Below are 25,375 nucleotides of genomic sequence, written 5' to 3' on the forward strand. Positions count from 1 at the left end.
GTTTTTCTAAATAATAGGAATCAATGAGATCTAATTAGTTATCCATGGCTAAGACAACAAACTAAAATTACACTGCAATTGACGGATGAAAAAAATGGTTACTAAATTAGGTTTTGCATCTCGTGCGGCAGAATGAATATTAGGCATGATCATACAAAATATTACTATATTAACTTTCGAAACAAAAGGAAACAAAAAAATATGCGCTGAAGAAATAAATTTAGACTCATCTTTTGTAGTCTCTGTAGTTTGTAAATAACTCCATACCTTGAAGATACCAAAATTAGGCCAATGGAGTTGTTTCCTTTGGTTGTTTCTTCTTTTTTATGCTTTGTGGTTCATCATCAACTTGAACACTTCGTTTCCTTTTATCCTTTCTGCTACCACTGTAACTTATCTCACTGTTTCCTCTGATCTGTGAGGGTGTCTTAGATGGCGAAGAATCCATTGTAGAAGCCTGACCGCCAAGTTCCATAGATTCACCAACTTGTTGACCCTCGTCAGTCTCCTTAATCTTAGTAGCTACTATTGTTTTCGAAGGTGTTTCACTCGGGACAGTTCCTGTAGTATCAGCATGAACATCTACCTCTTCTCTTGTACCCACCCCGTTGCATTTGATCTTCTTCTTTGACGAATCTTGTCGACCCTCACCTTTCCCCTTAGTTTTCTTCGAACTCCTTTTGTGTTGCATACCTGCCCCAGTATGTTCTCTCTCATCATTTTCCACAATCTCCCTACTAACAATCTTTTTCGAATCTGTTTTGCATGAGGAGACATCAGGAACGTGATTATCTCTCTTAGTAGTTTCAGAGTTGTGCTCCGTCTTAGCCGTCCCTGTGATCTTACGAACATTGACAGGTGCCCTAATTCCTAGCTTCTTTTCACTCAGGGAGGCATCTGCAGTAGTAACATCCATACGTGCCTCAAGTTGTTGCTTCTTGTCTTGATAATAGTGTAATATAAGTTGATGAGCCAATTTTGTCAAAGAAGGTCCTCCAACTGAATTTGGAACAGGCCTGCACCCAGTTGAAATTTATAGATTGATAAAGTAATGCTGTTGTACAAAGTATAAAGAAGTATTTCTATTCTTTTCTTTTTTTTTTTTGTTGAACCGAAGTATTTCTATTCGAAACCTTAAAATACATTATTATCTCGTGAAGTGGTAAAATGTGTCAGGATTTAAACTAGTACTACTTTTCTAATTAAAAAATAATGTAAGCATAGTTCCGTAGTTGTCACCTTTGAGAATATACCCGTCCAAAGATAGAGAATTTGTCGTGCCATAACACCGCCGATGGTAAAATATCCCGCTTGCTAACCAACTTGAGAAAACCAATGCAAAAATAGGAACAAGGTAAATAATGGTTTACGATAGTAAATCAGATAACTCAATATAGTGATTGACTTAGGGCCAGGGGCCAGATTCGCCAGACCAAGCTAAACTTGGCCTACCTAAATCCATCTACAAACTTCTCCCTATCATAATGAGGATTCTGTCTTAACCTTCAGGGAGATTATAGAAATACAAGTCCAGTAAGATTGACATAATGAGGTTTCTTAGACATCTGCATAATAAAATAACTTATTTTCGTATCTTCTCTAACTAGCGTTCGGATTTGTTATAAAAAAAACCCTGGGCGATTCGGATTTATCAGTAGTCAACTTATGGCCGAGACATTTTATCTTCAATGGTCCAGATTAAAGGGAAAGAGGGATTATAGATGGACGGGTGGAGGAGTAAATAGACTCAACTTTGCAGGGACCTAAAACAAAATATTCTTTAAATCTTCCCAACAACATCATCCTACTTCGGGTTGATTTCATTTGGACCCCTAACTATGACCAACAAACCAAAATGGCCCCAAAAATATGACTAGATTCCAAAACAAGCCCCTAAATGAATGTTTTGTCAGTTACATTTAGCTTTTGACTTTCTTTATCCTTTTTTGCTATCTTTCTTCTGAAACAACTTCCTTTCCAAATTTTCCTTCCCACCACTAGGGAAGGGCAGGTCAGACCATTTGTCGTAAGTCTCTCTTTCTTACTCATGTGAAGGGGAGAGGGGAAGAAGAGAGAGAAAGTGACACAGTATATGATCTGTTGGAGCAATTGCACTCTTCCGTAATGTTTTCCGGGGAGATTATACGAACAAGCGTGTAACTTGCTTGACCTCGTTAAATTGTCATTAGTGTAAAGCAAGAGATAAAATTGTCTGTGCCCACAGGTACACCTCGTCACCTAGTCTATACTCATTGAACTTTATACTTCCTGCTTCAAGAATAAGTGATCATTAAGTATGGAAGTGCAGAGAACAAATAACACACTATCTTACCTTTCTAGGAACGACAACGCCTTCTGGTGGCCTTGGGATGTGAGGGTGAAAGGACGGGAAATTGTAAAAGAAAGATCTGCCAGAAAAAGGAAAAAACAAAAAATAAGTTCCAATAAGATGACCGAAGGAAGATATGTATTGATAGTCCAGTATTCTTTTTGTCATGTTGCGCACTCCAACACTCGGGTCAAATTTGAATGGAGATGGAGAAATAACATCCAGGAGTGGAAGGTCTTGACCATACTTGCGTGTTCTTACGACTTGTGAATCACTGCCACTAGTATCAGAGGTGTAGAATACAAAAAGTATGTATATTTATTTTTCAGATAACGATACTATTAGATGCCAGAATTACTTACTGACTGGAAAAGAACAAAAGGGTCACGACTCTTTACCTTTTTTTCTTGTCTTAGTTATTATGCCTTAATGGATGACCGCAATAAATTTAGAACGAACTGGATTTTTTCGATGACCATCTTACATGGCAAGAAAAAATTCTGGCCAGAAACTAGCCCTTTTATGAAACTAATGTATCTTTAAGAATTAAGACATAATCATGAGATGGAATGCTTTATGAAAGGTCTTCAGCAACATAAGCATGAAATTACACTTACATGACTTTGTTCTCAGTTATTGTTTCCATGTCCTCAATTGGAGAAGTTATTTCTGGCTTCCACACTGGTTCATTAGAAATGTACATGTATCCATTCATTCCTCCACTGCAATTATGGAAAAGCTAGTAATAAGCCAATAAGAAAAAAAAAATACCCCTGAACCATATGATGTTCTCTGATATTGAAATCCATGATATGCAAAGAACATAAAACATAGTTTGTTAAATCTAGTCGATAGATACGACGGCAACAACTCAAGCAATCAAGAAGGGGAAAGTTTTGTTTCTGAACATCAGTTTGGGCAAATATCTCGAAATAGAAAATCAGTTAATGCGTGTATTGGGTTTTTGGTATTGGTAACGACCAACGCAATTGTATCCTCATAAACAATTACAGATCCAGAGTGGATTACTTTGTAAACTTCACTAATTTTTATATGACGCCTATAAGAATGCCTCATTTATTATAAGACCAACATAACGTTTATTCTACTTCAGAACTTCAACGTTTTACATGAGAAAAATCCACAGCATGTATCTGCTAAAAGTGTATCATATTATCTATGCTTGCTCAAACCTTTAACAAGGGAACAATCGATATAAAGTTCGGCCCACAATAGAACCATATACATTGTCTCCAGTTTGAAAAGATAAGCTAGATAACAGAAGGTGGTGAGTCCAAACCTGTATTTTGGATTGATTTTCCTTTTAACCTTCGCCATGTGCAACTTCGGATGATCTTTCATTTTCTTGCAAAACTCAAAGACCTTCTCAGCTAAAGGATGTGAAATGTGGATGACTAGTACATCCAAACCCAAACTGTTTCTCCTCTTCTCTTCATCCTAGAGCAAGAAATTTAGTGAACACCGTTGTCATTCAAGAGTTGGAAATAGAACACAAAAGAAAGGTCAAATAAGAGAACAAACGGTAGCTGCCACAAGTTAGTCGAGCCCAACCAACGAGGAGTAAGAGTAACCAGAAAGAAAAAGTATTTACCGTTAAGGAATGCTCCACTTTCGCAATCTCTTCAAGCAAGCGAGACTCCTTTATGAACGGCAATTTACAGATGGCCTATAACAAGCAGACAAAATTATTCAAAAGTTAATAGTTTAAGGTGCATCTTAGTAGTGCTCCAGCACAGTTACTTTTTGCTGATTTTGACATTATCCAAAATACTTGGCAATATTCAGCCTCTTGATTGTCGACATGTACCTTTACCTTATGAAATCAATCTTTAATATATATCTATATCTATATATATATTCTATAAAACGCAATCGCCGCATATTCATGTGCGTCCGATTCTCATCAAGAAATTTGTAATCTCACGACAAAAATTGAGTTTAACAACAACAAAACCATACTTTCCTTTATTTATCCCACGTTTTGAAGCAAACTGAAACTTCTTCCATGTCCACGTTTAAATGATCTAACTAGTTCAGTAAATCTCCCTTGATTTCCCAATTATTCTCTCCTCCAGGGTTAAATTTCTTTCTAAATTAACTAAATGCTCCACCAATTTAGTAATTATCCCCCTCTCCACAATTATGTATCACCTTTATTTGTTTCCAAATTTAAACCGTTTAGTGTAATTTCTTTTTCTCTCCACATCTTCTTCTATATTTTTTAAATCAATTTTAATGTTTTGCAGATTTTATATTAGTTTGTTTATATTGCTTAGGACGGCCATTCATTGAGCTCGAGCTGTTGGCTGTTGATATTAGGAAGGGAAAAGTTAGATATAGAAATAAGCCACATTTCTATGCAAAAAAAAACCACATAGACATCTTATTGACAACTTGCAGTCACATAGTTTTTCTTTTGAAAATTAGAATGAATATATAGAAGAAAGAGAACTATGTACAAGTGGGAGGGAGGCTTATATGTGATGTTTCACGACATCCAAGCCTCCCAATTGACTACTACATCTATATAAGATACATTCTTAAAAATCTCTCATTCTTTCGTTCTATAAAAATCTCTACAAATTTCATTTTCTGTACATCGTGCAGACTGCCGACGAACGGGCTTCACCCTAGTATATATAACTATGTATATATATATATATATAAGTGTATAGTTATCATGTATAACTTGTTCATCTATTTCTCTCGTAACCTTGACTGGTCTTTGCACACATTTATTCTGTTTTCCCAATATATGCTATTTGCATAATTGCATCATACAAGAAAGATCCTCAAAATCAAGCATTACCTTATCATGTATGATTATTAGCTATTTACCCTGTAACCTTGACTTGCCTACGCACACATTTATTTACTTATTTCTAAATATAGTTATTTGCATAATACAAGAACGTAAATACCAAGAAAGTTCCTCAAAATCAAGAATTACCTGCCAGGCAAAGCGTTTTCCATTCATGTCAAGCTCAAAATCTGCAAGAAATTGTGGGAGTCTGTTGTTTAAAAAGAACTTGATCATAAAAAGGTGACATTAGGTTCTAACGAAAACCAACCTTCTGGATAAAAATCTAGAATAGGTGATGTTGAGTCTGTCATCAATTTCCTGTAATACCTAGGTAGAGCATGTGCACTGCAGATAAAAGTTCGGATTATACACCATTTTGATAACTAGAAAATAATAAGAAAATGGATGAACTCACTAACAAACCTCGCTGCTGGCAGAACAGCCATCAACTGATCTAATGGCTTGAAGGGCTCTCCAAGCGCAAAATGAATCTCCAGCCGATTAAGACCATGGAAATCAGAAGCAAACGGAGCATAATGGTAAGGATAAAACCTGTGGAAATTAAGATCTCCTTAATACAAGAACTGCTTTTGATGTTGTCTAGGTTGAGAATAAAAGAAAGAGACAAATACCAATCCATTTCCATCATCATCGAGGCCAATCACAACTGTTTAAAGTCAACTGACTAAAATGATAGAATTAACAAAAAAAGACACCTGTTATAAAATTCGGTAGATCCGTACGCCTCGAAGCGAGGCGGTCTGTTTTCGCCTCGAAGCGAGGTGGTCTGTTTTCGCCTCGAGGCGTAGGCATCTACGAGGTAGAACAAAACTTACAAACATCGTTTATGTTTATGCAAATGCCACCACATAAGAAGTAACTACATGTATATTTCTTCTTTGTTAAAAAATAGTCTTTATATTATTGCAGCAAAGTGAAAAAACTATATTATCTTATTTTCGTACATAATGTGGTTTCATTTAGGTTGCTAAAAGAATTAGTGCACGCCTTTCGCGAATCGAGGCATACACCTCAAGGTGGAACTTCATCTAGCCGCCTTGAGGCAGTAAACATTTTCTTTACAACATTGACGTCGACTATTGAAAAGCAATTAATTAGCAAACAAGTGGAGAACCAACAAGTTTCCTCTAAACATAAAAGAGAAGGAACCTCCTCACACCATTGCCAGGAGCATACTCCTTCGTAGTAATAATGCATGACCCAGCAAATGCCCTCTATATACTTCAATACCTGCAAAAGAAGCATTTATTAAAGAGTACAAAATAAAAACTGAGAAACACAATTTTTCATAAACGGTTAGCTTGACTCTCATAAACAAAAAATGAGATTGGAACAGAATGTGGGCAGCTCAACGAAAATCAATTACAGTCTGATGTTTGCAATTGTAGAAAGGAAGAAGCAGTAAGAAACCCAATCTACTGTCTACTTGAAGTAGCGAGTCATAATACATGCATGGAAAAAAGAGTAACTTAATCTAACACGCTTATATCATGTACTCAGAAGCCAGAATCCGTGGTTGAAACCAATGAGATGTACTAGCTGCAACCTAAAGCAACGAAGTGGAGAAGAGTAGAAGACCACTTTTAGCATGAGCCGAATCTAAGGTATAGAATATACTTACTGCAAGTTCCCGAATTTCCTCGATCTCTTGTTTACTCTTGGTTTCAAACTTCTCGCTGTAGTACCTTTCCTTCCAACCTTCTTCACCCAGTTTAATCTATGAGATTCAGTTCCAACCAAAATAATAAATGACGGTTACCTAGATATGTATCAAGAAGGATGAAAGTACAGATGAAGCAACAAACATTATCTGCAACTTCAATTGTGGCATCAGTTGCCAAACTGCCGATAATGGGGTATTGAATCTTCTTTCCATTGGCCTGCAACGCGGACATCATTAATTTAAAAAAATCATTAACTAACTCTGTTCTAGGAAAAGATAAAATCACTATCTTACTATTATAGGTATGCAACCAACGTTAGTGGACAAGGTTTTCAAAGAGAGTAATGCTAGAAGAGCTACAAGTCAAAGCCTGCTCCAGACCTACACGGAATCAATGGGTTTTCATTTCCGAATCAACTCTCTTTCTCTCTCTTGATGGGTTTCTTCACTCTTGATGGACGGTTCATTCCTATTTAGGCCTGGAGTAGTTCTACTTTTGTAGCCTCTTCTGTCAGTTTTCTTTCAAAGATCCTACATGAAGATGGTTTAAGGATCAATTTTTATTGATGTTCTCTTAACCGTGCAGATCATCCTAACAAAATATTATCTCACAATAAAACCTCTAACCGTCATGAGTTGCATTCATAGTTAATCCAAAATAAACTTCTTTTTAACCTTTGATTTCAGGTGAACTTCAAATACGTTTTTGACAACTACAATTGCATGGTGTTTACAACCTTTGATGGACACAAAGATCATCGTGGGATATTATTAGTGGCATCAATTGTAAGAAGGATGGAAAATAAAAGATGAGAGAACAAACATCGCCAGTAACTGCAATTGGGCCATCAGATTTCATACTATCGGCAAGCCGTTTTCCCTCCTCTGAGTCAGACTGCATCAACAGAGTAGTAATCAGTTATGAAATGGAATGTTAATCAAATAAATAGTTCCATGGACGAATATAAGTACATCACTTGCCCTCAAGAAGAAACACACACTGAAATTTGAGAACTCAAAGATGCATAAATACTCACATTTCCTGATGCAGGGCAAGCCGGTTCTGCGATGAGATCAGTTGAGGACCAGAAATCCTTGGGTTGTTTTTTTGGCTCATCACTGCTTTTGGAACCTTGCTTTATAATATTCGAATGATTCTTAAAGAGATTATTTCTATCTTTGGTTACCTGATCAACAATCAGTTGTTTCACAACAATTTTCAGAAACCCAGGAATAGAAGGAATACAATGTAGTAATGAGATTCACAGAAGTAAATTAATGGCTGAAAGATGACTAAAATACATGGAAGTCGTAGGCCATTATGATTAGCCCTAATGGGCAGCTTGCGATCCTCTTGTGAGAGTCCTAATTCACCATAAACTCTATTTAGAAACCTATAATCCCCCTAACTTAGCACATTTACCCCCAACCTAAACAAGTAAATAATAATAATTAGTTGTTTTACTAAAGACCTGAACTTCTAAAACATTACTAAAATATGCCCATAGAGCCAGAAAATATCCCTTTGGAGGCAATCAATTCTGCGGCACAAGGATGTTGCTACATCAGAATATCTAGCACCTGCTTTTTCCTTGATAATTTGCAGACAATTGACAACTATCGGTGTATCGCATACATTTATGAAACCAGTATCCACTTTGAATCCTTTCATTGTAACTGATGGATTAGATAAAAGACAACATTACTAATTATCTATAAGAGGAAAGGAACCAATTAAAACTGAGAGATACAATATTGAAGGTCTAATCTGAGGCAAGTAAACACTACCCGACTACTCAGTAGTCAGAACCCAACACGACCCTTACATGATAGAGGCATAGCAAACTCTTGGAAGGATAACAGAGTAACCTCAAACATAATGAAGAAAATATCATACCTGGCTACGTCTTCTGAAAGTAGCATTCTCATATGATCCCACAACTTGTAAGAAGTGTTCGACACGTTCCAAATGCACCTATAGTACAGAATATATAAAACGTATAAGGAAAAAAGAGTGCTAAGCTCGAGGGAGGCAAATAGAACAATTGCAGTTTGCTCTTTACGCATAACAAAATGCAAATGCATGAGGCCAAATAAAAAAATCAAATATATTATCTTATGCAAGTTTAGAACACCATTTAAACAAAAACATAAAAGCATTATACAGTATAGGTTGTACTCAGTACCCGCATGTCTGAACATGTAGATAGAGATGCAGGATCGAATTAACGAAATAGAGGAAGGATAAAGTAATTTTGGGTCAAGGTTGTCAAGGTCAAAAGGCTAGTGCTTAGGGGTTCTGAAATCTGAAATTAGAATTTAGTATATTGGGGATGGCAATTGGCAGCTAGACCAAATGTAATTCTACGTACCCTTTACACAGACATGGTTATAATACATATATATGCGAAGTGCATACTCCTGTTTTAGTAGTTTTGGCCGGCCATGCACAGATACTCCTATCAAATGCTCAGCCATTTGTCAGATACTCCCAGTTGCTTCAAAGGGTATATTTTAAGTTTTCATATTTACATTTGGTGTAGACCACCCTAGGTAATGGAATTGTAAACAAGTTACTAAATGTCGGGTTTGGTTAACATTTTGGCAGGCTTGAAATGATAATATTGCGTAGAAATATTTCGGTTAGTCTGGGAATTCTGAAAAATTCATATTTGTATGATTGAAAGCTGACAAAAATGCCATAATCACTGTGGTATATGTGGTCAAGTAGTAAAGTGTTAAATAAAAGAAGCAGAACGCACAACATATTTCTTCTTGCAGGGATAACGTAGCATAACGCAGCCAAAAATCAGCAGATCAAATAGAAATGCTAATAATGAAGAGATACCGGGATACTAGGTTTGATACCAGGTAGAAACAATATATAATTATGCATACATACAATCAGATGTTCCTCTTAATACTATTTACACCTTTGACAGAGTGGCTGGTACCACCTGCTATGTATCAGTTTACATCCTGAAGGTACCTCTAGAGGAAACGATGCATATTATAACAACCTATGACTAAGGGAGTTCATGCCATTCCAGGAAGCCCATCTCCATAGCTAAAAGTGCAAGATATTGGTAAACAGTAAGCCTAATAAAATGGTTGAGTAGCAGACGAACTTAGTCTACCCACTGCGCCCCTTGAATCCTCTTAGAGAGAAATGGCAAATGTAATGAAATGTAGATCTCGTAGAAACATTAATTACGAGTACAAGATAAATTTCGTCATAATTTCAGTAAAGAACTCAAATATCATCTTGAATTCTTGTTTGTATAACTCTTCAACTCACTTCAAATGGACATAACGATGACAAGGTACAAGGACATGAATGACAAATAAGAACCATTCAATGTTTCACTAGAGAATCGATTCAGTGGAAGGTCCGCGTCATCGTCAATAACCTGTCTCTGTGGTTATAAATACAAGTTGTTCTTGCACATTGATCTAGGTCCACCAACCATAGTGGATAACAAACAGGTTCACTCTTGGCTCTGAGTTGATTAAATTCGTCAATAAAATGGCCAACCATGTGACAGATAGAGCTTAGCAGTACTAGAAATTAGAAGTAACCAAATGGCAACAGTAATACATTTGACATTGGTCAACACGGCATCAACAAATGAATATCTTAGAAGTACTCGCAGTTTGAACACCATGTATTTATATAAAAAGACACATTATACTTCATAAATTTTCTTGGTATAAATTTAAACACAACATTGGATACCTCGTGAGAGTTCGTAAGATGACCACCCATTCTGACAAATTCGTTTTTGTAGACACTCACGAGTAGATCAATTGCCCCCTGTCACATATAATAGATCATACATTTCATGTTGAGACCATAAGAGCTGTGTAAGAGTGACAAAGTGCATGACTATGCAATCGAACTTCACAGTAACTAGCAATTTACTTACAAGTGAAAGGCTTTCGTTCTTAAACAAGTTTTATGTCTCCACCAAGAATAGGGGAGGCCATAATTTACCAAGTTAGGATGCATCCACGAGTTAAGTTACATAAAAGTTACCAGTGTTCAATAAGAGTCAACAAAGTGGTAACCCAGGGTAGGAACACTTTGGGTTAACATAGTTCGTGAAAGAATGAGAAGAGGAAAAGAAGATAAAGTGAACAAGCAGACCGGAAAAGAGTTGAGTTGGGTTTGGCCTAGAAGCCTGCGTTCTCCAGGTATATCTTTGTCCTCTTTTTTGTTTTTCCTCTCCATTTTATTTCTTTCTCATTTCTGATATGCCTCTTTATTTTTCAGTTTAATTTCATCTTTCTTATATGAAAACGGTAATGTTTGTTCTTTCTTTATTTTATGTTTTTTTTCTATTTTTGAACAATATGTTTATCTTTATTCAGATCTTTCTTCCGTCCTCTCTAGCTAATGTGCTTGACATTGAGCATGTAACAATATATAACTAAATATTAGGGTGCCATGTATTATAGAGTTACTTCCCTGAAACTTGGCTGACTACTGAGTTGACCTCACTGAGTCCCAAGCCCGAGTACATAGGCTGTCAGAATATATGACTTGGGAAGGATCTTTTATTGGCTCATATGATTTAAAAGACGTCAATTCAGACTTGTACACGATTTTCGCAACTCAACCATATTGAGAAAACAAAAATATAAAAAACTTCTCAATACCAACCTCTGATATCTCCAATGACGGCACATGTGGTAAAAAATCATTTCCAACAAACACACACATGAACACAAAATCGTCAATTAACCGCTCCAAATCTGCCTTTACTTCTGAATTCGGTATTTGTAAGTCATGCATTAAGTACTCCCTGATAACCCAAACGTTGAGAAACTGAAAGGAAATCAAACGGGTAATTAAGTATATAACTTCAACTATATCTTTATAGTTAAAATAGCAGTATAAGCAAGTCATGCATATGATGTCCTTTCGCGTAAGATCTTTACATCATTATTAGAAATCCACCATGCCCAAATAAGATTTCTGTTAATGATATGCAGCACTCTATGATCAGCACCACCTCCTCTCATATGAAAGTTCATCTCATTAACTATATCATACCGGATGTGTTTTTGCAGACTAATCAAGAAGTCGGGGGCTAGGATGCCTATTATGTGGTGAATTTCTAAAACTTCGGAACCTTATTGGACATGGACGAAAAGCAATTGAAGAAACAGCAGTGATGGTCAACAAATTATTCAACCACAATACAAATAGGATAAGGACATTGGGCTAGGAAAGCAAACGAAAAATATGCAAAAAAAGAGTTGATTTATTCGAATCCCCATGCAGGTCTTCGTCAGTGTGTAGGTGCCCATGCAGGTTCCCTCAAAGTTGTCACCTTGTGGGTTAAGGTGTTTAAATATATTCAGTACCCGGAATAACTTGACAAACAAGAGAAACCTGAGCTCAAGAGCATGGTTTCGGTTCACCATTTCTAAGGTTACCCATATGTACTCCGATCATACGCGCCATAGCTCACCAACTACGTATACTTACAGTGAAGCTACTACATATCATCTATAACCTCTGAATCAGAATCTAGCATCATTGTAATGTGTAACCACTAATATTTGGTATTTTACTATGCACAAGAAATATCTGGACTACAGTGAAAATCAGAATGACATCCCTTCGGCACATACTTGAAATTGCTGCTCTGCAATGTGATCACTAAGATCCTCGCTATCACTCGGTTTCGGTTTCTGCTGTCCCCGACCCGGCCTTTTTCTACGTTTTGCTTCATTGTCCATTTGGGCCTTACGTATATCCTACACGACAATCAAAATCAAATTTAAGCTAACATAACTATTTCTTTATAACCAAATCAATAATTATGTGACAGAATATGTACCTCCCTAAGAATTGCAAAATGTATCTCATGGGTGGCCAAAGCAAGCATGATCAAGTCAGCATCCTGAAACAAGGAAAATAGAAAATTTTCTTGAGAACCAGTGAAAACGCAGAAACACAACAGCAAGCCTAGTAGCTTAAATAGTGCAAAAACAAAAATAAGAATGAAGTTACATAATTACCAGCCCATACAAACAATGTCGGGTGTTCGGGTCATATCCAGGTAGATTTCTTTGCAAGCGGATGTAACTCATTATCTTGTGTTCTCCCTCTCCCGGCACATTTGCATCAGAAAGAATGACCTTCAAAGTCAACACAGTCGCTATCAGATAAAAAAGTTATTGACGTAGATGAAACAGAAAAAGAAAAAGAAAAGAGCGAAAAGCACATAGGTTTAAAATGCACCTTGATTCCCAGCCATCCAGGATCTGAATTTATTCTTAGATGTATGTAGTACTGAAGAGCAGTTGACAGTAAGGCCATGAATTCAGTACCAGGTGTTATTACATTTGAATCAAGTTTTGTAGTTTGATCCAGTGCAGCTAATATTTCTTCTTCTGATTGAACTTCACTCCTTCGGCACTCCTCTTCAACAGCCTAATTAGAATCAATAAATAACGTAGGCTTTAAAACGCTAGCTTACTAACATATAGTATCAAGTTTAAAATATATATTTTTTGAAGACTAGAGATATATTCACACCAATGGCACGTCACCCAGTCTGCAACTTAATAATATTCAATCTAATGGCAACAACAAGAAGGCTTTCTCTAAACCGAAAGAAAAAAAAAACTCACTGCATCTGCAGCATCCTTAGCAGCTCTAAACCGCCTCGTCCGTTGTTGATTCATCTTAGCTCGAGGTGCCACACCATCTAGGCAAATTTAGATACAACACATTGAACATCAACCCATTTTAAAGGTAAAAAGGCATATTCTTATTTCTCACTTCATCGGAAAAAATGAAAAGAAATACTTAAATGTGAATTGAACTAAAAAAAGCTTACCAATTGCCATATATAGGAGTTTCCTTGGGCGTATAATAGTGAAAATACGATCAATATACCTAAAAACAGATTTAAATACTTCTTCATACGATTGAGGAGCCGGCTGTAGATGCAGAAAAAAAAATAGAATTTTAACAGAATCAACTCCAATTACATTATTGTACAAATTAAAAGGCAAAATCATTGGGGGTTTCTGTGTTTTTATTATACCCCGTTTTCAGGATGGAAACAAGGATGAATAATTCCATTCATATCGAGATACAGATTATCAAACTCGACACCATTTGGGTTAGGTTTACTTGTATCAATAGGAATCTGAACACCGTTAATGGTATTAGGGCATTCTTCAAGGACATCCACAACTGCAAGTGGGTATCTCTCAACTAACCATCTGTAGAATGCAGGAATACCCATTTTTCAATAATTCAAAAGTTGTGGAGAAGATTTTGCAGAGTCGTGGAGCTAGAGTTAGGGTTTTGAAGTAACAATGTTTTGGGGGGTTTTGGGAGTGGTTTTGGAGAAGAAACACCGTTGCTGGTGTCTATGGGAAAAGGAGGGCTTCAGAGTGCCACCTTTTTGAACGAGAAGACTGGTCTTTTGGAAAATTAGGTTAAATATTAGGAGTGTGCATTTAGAGGGTGTTTGATTTTTTGCACTTACTAAGTAATTTTCACTTAATAAGTGCTCCGGGCTGGCAATTTTAGGCTGTTTGTTTTTTTACTTAGAGCATCTCTAATGCAACACTCAACTTGAAACACTCAATTTGACACAGGATTATTTGAGTTTTTAACAAAAAACACTCTCCAATGCAACACTCAATTAGAATCTCAATATGATGTGTTAACAATAAATGTTGAGATACTCAAAAGAAAATTCAATTGTTGAGTTTTCTTTTGAGTATCTCAACATTTATTATTATATCTCAATTGGTCTACATAGTTATTTTATATATGAGAATGGGAAACAAGACTAAATCTAAGGTAAATATTGAGATTTTTTTAGTGTTGCATTGGAGAAGTATTTTGAATTGAGTATCTCAATAGTGCCACTTAGGAAAGAGAAACTCAATTCATACTTGACACATTGGATTAATTGAGTTTTTGTTGAGTGTTGCATTGGAGATGCTGTTTTTGTTGAGTGTTGCATTAGAGATGCTCTTAATAAGTGAATATCACTTGTAAGTGAGACCAAAGTAAGTGCAAAAAACTAAGAGGGTGTTTGATTTTTGCACTTATTAAGTGATTTTCACTTAATAAGTGCGGGCCGGAAATTTTAGGTCGTTTGTTTTTTCACTTAATAAGTGAATATCACTTGTAAGTGGGGTCAAAGTAAGTGCAAAAAAGTAAGCTCCAACTTGGAGCTTATTTTTTTGCACTTACTTTCTAAGTGCTAAAAATGACATTTCTATCCCAACCGAATATAATAATTACCAATGTAATTATAACTAAAAAGAAAATTTTAAACAATTGATAAGTAAAAAAAACTTTTTATGACTTTATCAATGACCCTTTTCCTTCTTCACTCATCTTTCACCTAAGTTTTTCTCTTAAACTTTTTTCACATCTCTTCCTTCATTAATCACGGAACTACCCAAACTCTATGATGCAACGTAAGTTCTTTCTCCTTCATAATTTTTAATTACTTGAGGTTAATATTTTCGACATAAAGCATTCATAAATTGTAATTCTCGTATCCAAACTCGCGAGCATAATGAATTAGTATGAAATGCTAATATGTAAATACTTTAAGGTCAAAATAGACAATTTCTCAATTTTATGACATTTAGAATTAATATAAAAACAAAAATCAAGCACTTAGAAGTGATAGAAAACAAACGCCATATCACTTACAAGTGATATCACTTACTAAGTGATTATCACTTAGTAAGTGGTAGCACTTAGAAGTGCTAAAAAATCAAACACCCTCTAAGCTCCAACTTGGAGCTTATTTTTTCGCACTTACTTTCTAAGTGCTAAAAAAGACATTTTTATCCTTCTCCGAATATAATAATTACCAATATAATTATATCTAAAAAGAAAATCTTAAACTATTAATAAGTAAAAAAAATCTTTCTACGACTTTAGCGATGACTCTTTTCCTTCTCCACTCATCCTTCACCGAAGTTTTTCTCCTAAATTTTTTTTCCCATTTCTTCCTTCATTAATCACGGAACCACCCAAACTCCATGATGCAACGTAAGTTCTTTCTCCTTCATAATTTTTAATTATTTGAAGTTAATATTTTCAACACAAAGTATTTATAAATCGTAATTCGCTTGTATCCAAACTCACAAGCGTAATGAATTAGTATGGAATCTTATATTTCCACGGAATTATTTCTCTAGTATAAAACACAATCTAGGTATTCCGACCAATTCACAAATTTCTTGCTAATTGAAAAGTACATATAAATATCGTTAATTCATCACATCTGCAAAATTGGAAAAATATATAAATCGAAGGGTTAATTTTCGTTACTGTGATTATCAATGCAAATAAAATTGCATAGCATACTATTTTTCCGTTCAGCCAAACTAAAAAACGTACAAGTCAAAATGTTATTGGTCCATTAATTTGTTTGTCTAATCCATAGAGATAATTTCATAAAAAAATGCATAGAGATAAATGCGTAATATGTTATTTCTTTCACGAGGCAATTTGAAAAATGCTTAAGTCAAAATGTTATTTGTTTGTTAATGCATTTAAAAAGTAAAGTGCAGAACATATTTTTTTTCCACAAGGCAAACAAAAATTGCTCAAGTGAAAATGTTACTTATTTGTTGTGTCTGTCAAATTCAAAAAATAAAATGCAGAATGTATTGTTTTTCCATGAGACAATATGGATTATGCACAAGTCAAAATGTTATTTGTCCAATATTGTGTTTGAATAGGCCAAAGGTAAAAATGTTAAACACATTCATTTTTCCTTTTTCCTCGAGACAAAATAAAAAATGCATAAGAAAAAAAAAATTATTTGTCCTTTATAGTACAATCATACTCAAGAGGTAAAATGCAGATTTTATTTCACAAGGAAAATTGGGAACCACACAAAGAAAAATCAAAAGTTGGGTGGGACAACTGTAATAACTAAATTTTTTGTTTCCTCATCCATAATTTTGGCAAGGGCACCCGTGAGGTGGGATGATAGCTTAAATTAGGGAGATTTGCTGTTTGGACTCCCTTTCGTATAATTGACTTGCTGTTTGGACTCCCTTTTTCCAGAGTTGCGCTTTGGACTCCCTTTTGACTGAATCACCTAAGAATATTCTTTTTCTAAAGTTATACTTACAAAAATTCTCATCCTACCCTTACATAATTAATATTGCACTTTGGAACCCCATGTCCCTCTCTTGTTCATTCTCTCTCTAAAATTACCATTTCACTTACTTAAGACATTAACAGTGCTCATAAGCAAATTTAAAGCAACTGGTCCATGACATTAACAGAGCTCTCTTAATTAAACCCTAGAAAACTAAACTCTATACATCATATAGAATGTAAAAAGTATGCATATCTGAGCTAAATTTGGCATAAATTGAACCCTATAAAAATCTTTTTTTCTCCCTCTTGTATAGATCGTGATCAAATTCTTAATTCCTCTTCTGTAGATCGTGATCAAGTAAAGAAAAAAATGGATAAGAAATTAGGATAAGGGAAGTTGAATACCATCAAGGGAGAGTGAATTAACAGGTGGATTGATGAGCAGCAATAAAAGCCACGCCACCAGTTCCAACCTCCATTGTTGTTCTTCCCCTTGCTACCCATTTCTCAGATTCTCTCTCTCCCTCTGAATCTGAACAATTTGAACTTTCATTGGACCTTCTTTAAGAATTTTAGCAAAAATAGAACAATTTGGTGAAGAGAAGCAACAACATCAGTTCTATCACTTGAAGATCCTTTAGCAATGGTAGCAATTTGTTTCCAAATTAAACAAAGATTTGGTACATTAGCAGCAATTGGGGATAACCCTAGATATTGATCATCATGACTATTAGTAGGAGTTGCAATCCACCCCTTCTCAGATAAGTCAACACCAACAAATCCCATATCCTTATTTCACAAAGAAATAGTGGTTTTAGAGACATGAAATTAAAGGTTTTTAGAGAGAGAAAGTTAGAGATGTGTCTTGTGTTCTTGTGTGATTCAGAGGAGAAGATATTAGGTCAGCAACAAGCACCAGGAGTTTGTCCATATTGTGGAGGAAATGGTGAATCAATCGATGTTTTTTTGTTGAGAATGAACCAATGGATGTTGAAACTCAACTCAAATTTAACACTTTGTTTCAAAACTAAAAGAAAATTGTACTAAGGTGTTCAAGACTTACTTGTATACCCACGAAAGATCTTCAGCAAAAACAACAGATTTAAAGGTTCATCGTTGTCAATAAAATAAATTTCTAATTTGGGTTTAGCTTAATTTCTTAATTGACCGAGCAACTTGATGGAGAAGATGGTTAAAGATAGAAGAAGAAAATGAGTTAAATAAACTAGGGGTCAAAAATGCAATATTGATTATTATATAGGGGTAAATCGGGAATCATGTAAATTATAATCTTAGAGACGGAATATTCCCGACTGATTCCGTCAAAAGGGAGTCCAAAGTGCAACTCTGGAAAAAGGGAGTCCAAACAGCAAGTCAATTATAAGAAAGGGAGTCCAAAGAGCAAATCTCATCTTAAATTACTACAATTCCTCCAGTTTGGTGTGACAAAACAGTATATGAAATAAAAAATGATGCTATGCCCGATGGGAATTCCGGTCCCAATCCCGGCGCGCTGACTTGTCGCGCCACCCGGGCATAGCATCTCACGTGGACTAGCCCTTTGTAAGGGATTTGAGTATTTTCGGAAAAAGTCCCTTGAAAACCGTTTAATTATAGATTGGGGCTTCACATCAAAATAGGTTAAATCAAAATCAAAATCCAAATCCCAGCTATTGACGAACAGCTGGATTCCTTTCTTCCCCACTAGATTTTTCTTCTTCATCCAAGGTGCGAGAATCAGCAGGTTCCTTCATCACAATAGATCAGATCTCTCTCTCTCTCTCTCTCTCTCTCTCTCTTTATGTATGTTTTCCAGCTATTGCCCTAGTTTCTACTGTCATAGATACTTTAGTGATTTTAAAGGTTGATTTCGACCAAATTAGTTGGGTTAGATTACTTAGGTGAAGAGTACTTAGGTCAGATTGTTGTATTTACTTGTGTTACAACTGATTTTGCTCAATTTTGGTCATGTAGCTTAATGTGATGATTTTGCCCTAGACTGAAGTAGACTGAAATTACATCATTAATTTGTTGGATCTAAGACTCTGATATGCTCAAAAGTGGTTCAAGTTTTGCCCTATTTTTTGTCAAATTGGTCTGGAATCTATTTGATTGCCTTAGGCTAGATGTCTAATGTGATGAAGTTGGTTTAAGTTGCCCTAATTATTGTGAAATTGGTTCGACATACATACGTTCTAATTGGTTTGACATACGTTCTAATTGGTTCGACATATGTTCTAATTGGTTCGAAATAGGTCTAATTGGTTTGAAATAGGTATTATTGCTCAATCACACTGATAACCTTGGAATCAATGGTAATAGTAGTCTAAAATGCTTCTGCTTGCTTTCATTTTTCTGACTTTCATTTCGTCTGCAGTATGGAGAAAACGACAGAGATTGATTGGCTAAAACTCAAGATTTCCGAAATTGAGAAAGAAAACTGTCTTATGTTTTTTTAGCGGATTAAGACTAGAGAGTAATACTTCGTCCTCCTTTTACCACCTCTCTCTTGTTTAGCTTTCCCTCCTAATCCATACATTATTATGGTAAAAATGAGAGGACAAATTGCTTTTGTATTTTAATATCGCATTCCTTGTTTGAAAATCTTAACAGGATGGATGCATAGATTACAATGAGTTTGTAGCCATGATGCAAAAAGGAGACGTCGTGGGCTTTGGTAAGGAAGGTCACAAAGTAGTTTCAGCATTGGATTCTGGGAGGCCTCGAAGCTTGGCTGATATTATTTCACAAGGGTTATATCTGTATGTATTTTTCCTCAATATTTACAGAGAGCCAATAAAGGTTGTAAAGATCACTTTAGACCCTTGGTAGAGAGCAGATAGCAGATATTGAACTTCTTTACGCAGGAGAATTTACACGTTGTGTTGATTAATGTTTCAGAGATGTTTTAGTCTGAATAAGTTGAAAGTAAAGCTTTTTCTTTTCTGTAGAGATATGTGAGGGTGGTTCAATTTTCTATTGGCTACTTACACCAAGTAATTTGGATTGTGTACAATTGATTATTGTTGAATTAGTTCTTGTAGTGATGATTGGTGATATATATAGTGTAAGATGGTTTCTCTCTTCTTTTCGTTTGTACCAATTTTTTCTGCAATTATATTAGGTATTTTTGAACTTGTCCCCTTACAGAAATGGTTAGCTAACTTAGCTGAAGATACCCTTTTTTTAATTGGTAATTCGATATGCCTACTTTTATCATCACAAATAAGTTATAAATTTTTATGTATGAACAAACTACCCTTGTTAATATCGAATTAAAGTTACGCCTTTGTTCCTCTACATCTTCAAATTCTTCTTCGTTTTGAAATACCCCAACTATTTCATGTTGTTAACAAAATCGATAGTACCCACATACCATGCATTTCAGGCAAATAAAGAAAAATAGTTGGGTTTCATGTAAAAATAACTTTTTATTCATAAAATCTACAAGAGAAGAGCATGTAAAAAAAGAACTTTAATTAAAGAAATCTTCAGAAACAGAGTACAAGTAATTTCAGTTACAAATCTTAGATGGTCCTTAGATGTTTCTAATCTTTTATGTACTCAACTTGTGTTCGCCGACCAAAGAGTAATGAAAACTTAACGCTACACTTCTTCTCCACTGTCCTCTCTCGCTCGCTCCATTTTGTGTATATCAACATCTCATAGTCCAGCTACCCCTAAAACAAAAATGAGATCCCGTTAGAGTCGAGCAGATATTTCAGTACATTATCTTTGAGAATTCCATAGTTTAAACATTGCACGTTAAGATACGTCCCTTTCACTTGGGGTTTCTAAGGGCGATGACGACAGAATCACCACGGACACGGAGGAACATCTTCGAGATGAATACTGAGATCTCTCCAATGGGCTAAATATTATGCTATCCTCTTGTCGGGTTAAAGAGTGTCCTATACGATGAAAAGCTAAAATCTTAATACCATATGAAAAAATCTTACTGTTGTAATTTTCATTTAGAGCTACATATATATCTTATTATTGTAATTCTCTCTCAGATCTTAGAATCATAAAAAATGTAATGTAAAAATATTGAGTAAATCTGAACTAAGTCGTGCCCTAAATGTAAGCTAGGTTTTGCCCTAAATTTTCGCAGAAGATAAGGCGATAAATGGAGAGAGAGTGACAGAACCTGAAACGAACTTGTTGAAGAAGAAGATAGTACTCTGTTTCTGAAGATAGAATACACACAAAACCCTACAGAAGTTTATCTCCGAACTTGGTGTCGTTCCTAGCATAGGAAATTGGGTTACTCTATATTGTGACAACAATGGAGCTATTGCCCAGGCTAAGGAACCAAGAGCACACCTAAACCCAAACATATCCTAAGGAAGTACCACGTGATTAGGGAAATCACTGAGCGAAAAGATGAGGTCATTTGTAAAGTCGATACGGACGACAACGTTGCCGATCCGTTAACTAAACCACTGCCTCAGCCCAAGTATGAGAGTCATAGAAGGGGCATAGGTATAAAGCGCATCGATGAATGGCTTTAGGTTGTAATTGGATTAATGAAAGGAGTTTCATGTAATCAATTAGCTACATTCAATAAAAGAAATAAATAAGTTATTTCTGTCATTAAATAATGGTTTAGTATTTAATTGACAGTCCAAAAATAATGAGGCATTCCAAGTAGGTTTATCAGATACGTGATCTGGTAAATGGAACCCTACTAAGTGAACATGGAATAGATTCATTATTAAGTCCCTAGTCCAGGTCATTGCATGGACAACATTGACTCATGAAGCATGGGAGATTGACAGATAGCGCAGTTTCATGGGCTATAGGAATATGGTATTTAAGTCAATTACATGGGTGTATGATTGTGGAATATACACTGGATAACCCAAACATGAGAGTTCTTCAAGGAGTTGAAAAACGTCACGAACTCTCATAGGCAAGATTGGAGAGATTCCTTAAACATGAGTACTCCACTCATCTTATGTAAGGAATGTCGAACTTTGGTACCGTCAAATGCCGTGTCGTAAAAGGAGGTTATAAAGGCGGAGTACTGGGGGAGACAGGATAGACATGAAGTTAAGTGGGAGTACAAGACTGGATGATGTCCTCCTATTAAGTTAGGACAAGTATCTCTGGGCCACTTGAGGAGAAGCAACTGCAAAATGTGTGGCCACACTCAAATGGATTGATGGTTAATCATTTGTATTGACAGTTGTTCTCTAGATCAAGAAAGTCTGAAGGATATGACGTATCAGATGAGATACGAAGTGACATGGGAATCGAGCATTGCACTTGTTCTAAGTACAAGTGGGAGACTGAAGGATATATCCGTTCGGTCTGAAGGAGATGTCCTTCCGAAGGAGTGTCCTTCGACCAAGGTGGCAATGCAATCAATTTGTCAGTTAGGATAACGATGACCATACGGTGAAGATCATCCAGTCCGGTCCAATTAGGGGTCGTAATGCTTTGCTAGAAGCCAACTACGATCGTCGGATCAAGTTGTTGATTCGCAGCTAACATAGACCGGATCCTACAACGGGTTACACATAAGAGTGGTAACTTGATCGGAGAGAGTTGACTAGACGGGAACAGGCTAAAGATGGATTGGATCCAACTGGAAAGGCCGAAAAGGTTCGAATGGAGATTCGGAACAAGATAGAAAAAACCGGGCCTTAAAAGGGGTGCCCGGAAGAAGGCTTATCAAGCCGGCCATGTGATGGTCGACCAAGGTAAGTGGGCCGGCCATATAAAGCCCATGGTGGGCTGCCCTGGCCGGCCACACTTAAGGGATTAGCCAAAATACCTCAAAAGGGTATTTTGGTAATTATCTTTTCTGTGACCCGAAAATAGAAAGACATAATCTGAATGAGATTCTAATTAGGGTTTCTCTATATATAGGGTCAGTTGAGAACAGAAAAGGTGTGGATTTTTCTCTGGAAGAAAAATATACAGCTCTCTATCTCTCAATATACAGCTAGTGGAGAGAACGGAATATAGAGAAAAAGCTCTCGTTCTATCAATCTAGTCAAGAAGAAGAGTTCTTCTCAACCTTCTAGTAAGTCCTAGCAGTCTGAAAGGAAGGGAGATCAAGTCTATTCACTCGGTGTCTCAAGCAGAGGAGCTACAATTGGAGCTCTCGATCTTCACACGCGATTAAAATGGTTTGAGGGAAAAACGCGTTAAGGTATTTATCCCTCTTCTAGTTCATTGATTAGTTTATGCATATGATCCTGGGCAATCTAGTGTTAACATATGATGTTTGAGATTCCGCTTAGAACACTAGATAGTGTATAGGATACACACAAATCCCTTCATCTACGACCGACAGGAAAACAGCTAACGGACCAGAAGAGTCCACCAGGATAATAGGTAACATCAATACCATCGCTGGGGGACCGACCCTTAGCGGGAGAACCAAGGGCGAGCAGCGCAGATACGCGAAAGAAGCAAAGAATCTATCAGTCCTGTTCATCAAGCCAAGTGTGGAAACACCACCATCATCTTCACTGACGACGACTCGGTAGGAGTAATCACCCCACACGCCGACCCCCTGGTAACAACGGTAATGGAGGCTAACTGGAACGTCGGACACATCCTAGTCGATACAGGGGTTCAATCGAAATCATGAGCCACACGTGCTTCGAAAAACTCGGGGTAAGTCCTCAATATCTCAAATCTTACAAATCTTGCTTAACAGGGTTCGCCGACAACCAAGTAGAGACCGACAGAATGGCGTCGCTACCCATATTGATAGGAGACTGAGAAGCAAAAAATGCGATAATGCTGAACTTCGCCATAGTCGACAAGATGCACACTTACAACATTATATTAGGAAGGAACTTCCTGGGGGAATCTGGAGCCATAATTTCTATGAACCACCTAATAATGAAATTCCCAGTCACGGGAACAAACCTCATAGGGATGGTCCGAGGAAACCAAGAGATAGCTCGGGAATGTTATTTAATCTCGGCCCAGGGTTGTGGGGAGGAGACAACCAACCCGGCCACCGTTGGAGGAGACAAAGTCTTTTACGGTGATCCCACAGTGGACATGCAGGAATGAAGCAGAAGCTGTCCAGGTACGACGAACGGCTGCTACAACGTTTTTTCTTCCAATTTACTTCATAATAAAGTCGTTAGGCAGAAGGGTAGCGCTACAAGCTACATTTTTTATATAAAAACGATGAAAGGATAGCCCTAGTAGCGAAAGCAACGACCAGGGGCCCTAGAAGGACAGCCCCGGTAGCGAAAGCAACGATCGAGGGCTCTAAGGAGGAGTCCTAGTTAAACTTACTTTGCTTCGGCAAAACTGGCAACCCTGGTAGCTAAGGCGACGACCAGGGGTCCCAATGAGTAGTGCTTGTTAAACTGAAAATTTGCTCGAGTAAAACGTGATCCCCCACCGGAGATCTCAAAGAGAAGTCCTAGTAAACTTACTTTGCTTCGGTAAAACAGGTAGCTCTGGTAGCTAAGGCGACGACCAGGGTTCCCAAGGAAGAGTCCTAGTTAACCTCACTTTACTCAAGTAAACCGCGATCCCCCGACGGGGGTCCCAAGAAGCAGTCCTAGTTAACCTATAGCCCTGGTAGCGAGAGCGACGACCAGGGGCCCAAAGAGAAGTCCTAGTTAAACTAGTTGTGCTCAAGCCGATGAAATAACCCTTGTAGCGAGAGCGACGACCATGGGCCCAAGGAGAAGTCCTAGTTAAACTAGTCGTGCCCAAGCCGACAAAATAACCCTTGGTAGCGAGAGCAACGACAGGGGGACCAAGGAGAGGTCCTAGTGAAAACTATGGCCCTGAAGCGACATTAATGACCAGGGACAGAGCTCAGACTTAAGAACTATTCGAAACTTTTTATACAGGACTAACTTGGGTTTTATCTTGCAGAGGGAGTTAGTCAATTAGGCCAAACTAGAATAGGCCTAACTTGTTTTTGCTTTGTAGGAGCGACCATTCGAAACTTTTTATACAGGACTCAGGAAAACCGCATTAGTAAGCCCAGGACGATACTAACAGTAACGTAAATTTGCCTGCAGCTGGAGGAAGGAAGCAGCAATAGACAATAAAACAAGGCCAGAACCGGAGAAAATGAAGGAAACAACCATTAACGATATTCATGAAAACAGTAAAACTATGATGATTACATATTAGAAGAAGACGAAAGAGCGGCAAAGGGATCAGTCATGTCCACCGAAGCCTTAATAAACACAACGAGAAGACGACCACCCCCAGGACGACGAACCAGAAAACCGACGGCCGAAAGGAGTGCAGGTTGAGAAGTGCTCAAAGTTCCGCTCAGCGAATTAACCAAGGGATAGAGAGGATTAGCCGTAAGCAGGATAGGATTGAAAGGTTATCTTCGTCTAGCAAGTCTCGAGGACGGAAGATGTCGACGAAGCCCTAACCAGCCACTTCCATGCACAGATGTCTGATGGATGTATAGTC

General features: G+C 37.0%; 1 protein-coding gene and 1 long non-coding RNA gene across 5 annotated transcripts; one reads left to right on the forward strand and one right to left on the reverse strand.

Annotated features, from left to right (window-relative positions):
• Positions 1 to 78: 78 nt before the first annotated feature.
• On the reverse strand, positions 79 to 14,489 carry LOC147544494 (5'-3' exoribonuclease 4-like). Its single transcript, XM_086637798.1, has 24 exons — positions 13,902 to 14,489; positions 13,692 to 13,794; positions 13,483 to 13,559; positions 13,091 to 13,282; positions 12,868 to 12,987; positions 12,687 to 12,749; positions 12,478 to 12,603; positions 11,501 to 11,665; positions 10,574 to 10,651; positions 8,735 to 8,812; positions 7,875 to 8,024; positions 7,661 to 7,732; positions 6,980 to 7,054; positions 6,796 to 6,891; positions 6,334 to 6,404; positions 5,577 to 5,705; positions 5,422 to 5,498; positions 5,301 to 5,341; positions 3,942 to 4,016; positions 3,630 to 3,787; positions 2,947 to 3,051; positions 2,333 to 2,408; positions 1,240 to 1,322; positions 79 to 1,016 (listed from the first exon to the last, which is right to left on the reverse strand). The coding sequence occupies exons 1-24, from the start codon at positions 14,103 to 14,105 to the stop codon at positions 284 to 286; spliced, it is 3,147 nt and encodes a 1,048-aa protein (XP_086493924.1). The 5' UTR covers positions 14,106 to 14,489; the 3' UTR covers positions 79 to 283.
• Positions 14,490 to 18,623: 4,134 nt separating this feature from the next.
• On the forward strand, positions 18,624 to 20,038 carry LOC147544495 (uncharacterized). Of its 4 annotated transcripts, none has more exons than XR_015224318.1 (3): positions 18,624 to 18,695; positions 19,329 to 19,427; positions 19,565 to 20,038. It is a non-coding gene; the product is annotated as an uncharacterized LOC147544495 (long non-coding RNA). The 4 variants fall into 4 exon arrangements; XR_015224319.1 differs by having other exon boundaries at positions 18,624 to 18,679; XR_015224320.1 differs by having other exon boundaries at positions 18,635 to 18,754.
• Positions 20,039 to 25,375: the final 5,337 nt, after the last annotated feature.

The sequence above is a fragment of the Eschscholzia californica genome, unplaced genomic scaffold (assembly GCF_041429995.1).
Source record: "Eschscholzia californica isolate CP2 unplaced genomic scaffold, dmEscCali1.0.p SCAF_4, whole genome shotgun sequence".
NCBI lineage: Eukaryota > Viridiplantae > Streptophyta > Magnoliopsida > Ranunculales > Papaveraceae > Eschscholzia > Eschscholzia californica.

What these genes read in the sequence shown, in the direction of transcription:
- LOC147544494 (XM_086637798.1), bottom strand. Translation starts at nt 14,105, where the DNA reads ATGGGTATTCCTGCATTCTACAGATGGTTAGTTGAGAGATACCCACTT. An exon ending in CGTCATTGGAGATATCAGAG is followed by an intron (nt 10,652 to 11,500) that starts GTTGGTATTGAG and finishes TATATGTGACAG; the next exon opens with GGGGCAATTGATCTACTCGT. An exon ending in AAAATCAATCCAAAATACAG is followed by an intron (nt 3,052 to 3,629) that starts GTTTGGACTCAC and finishes CCATAATTGCAG; the next exon opens with TGGAGGAATGAATGGATACA.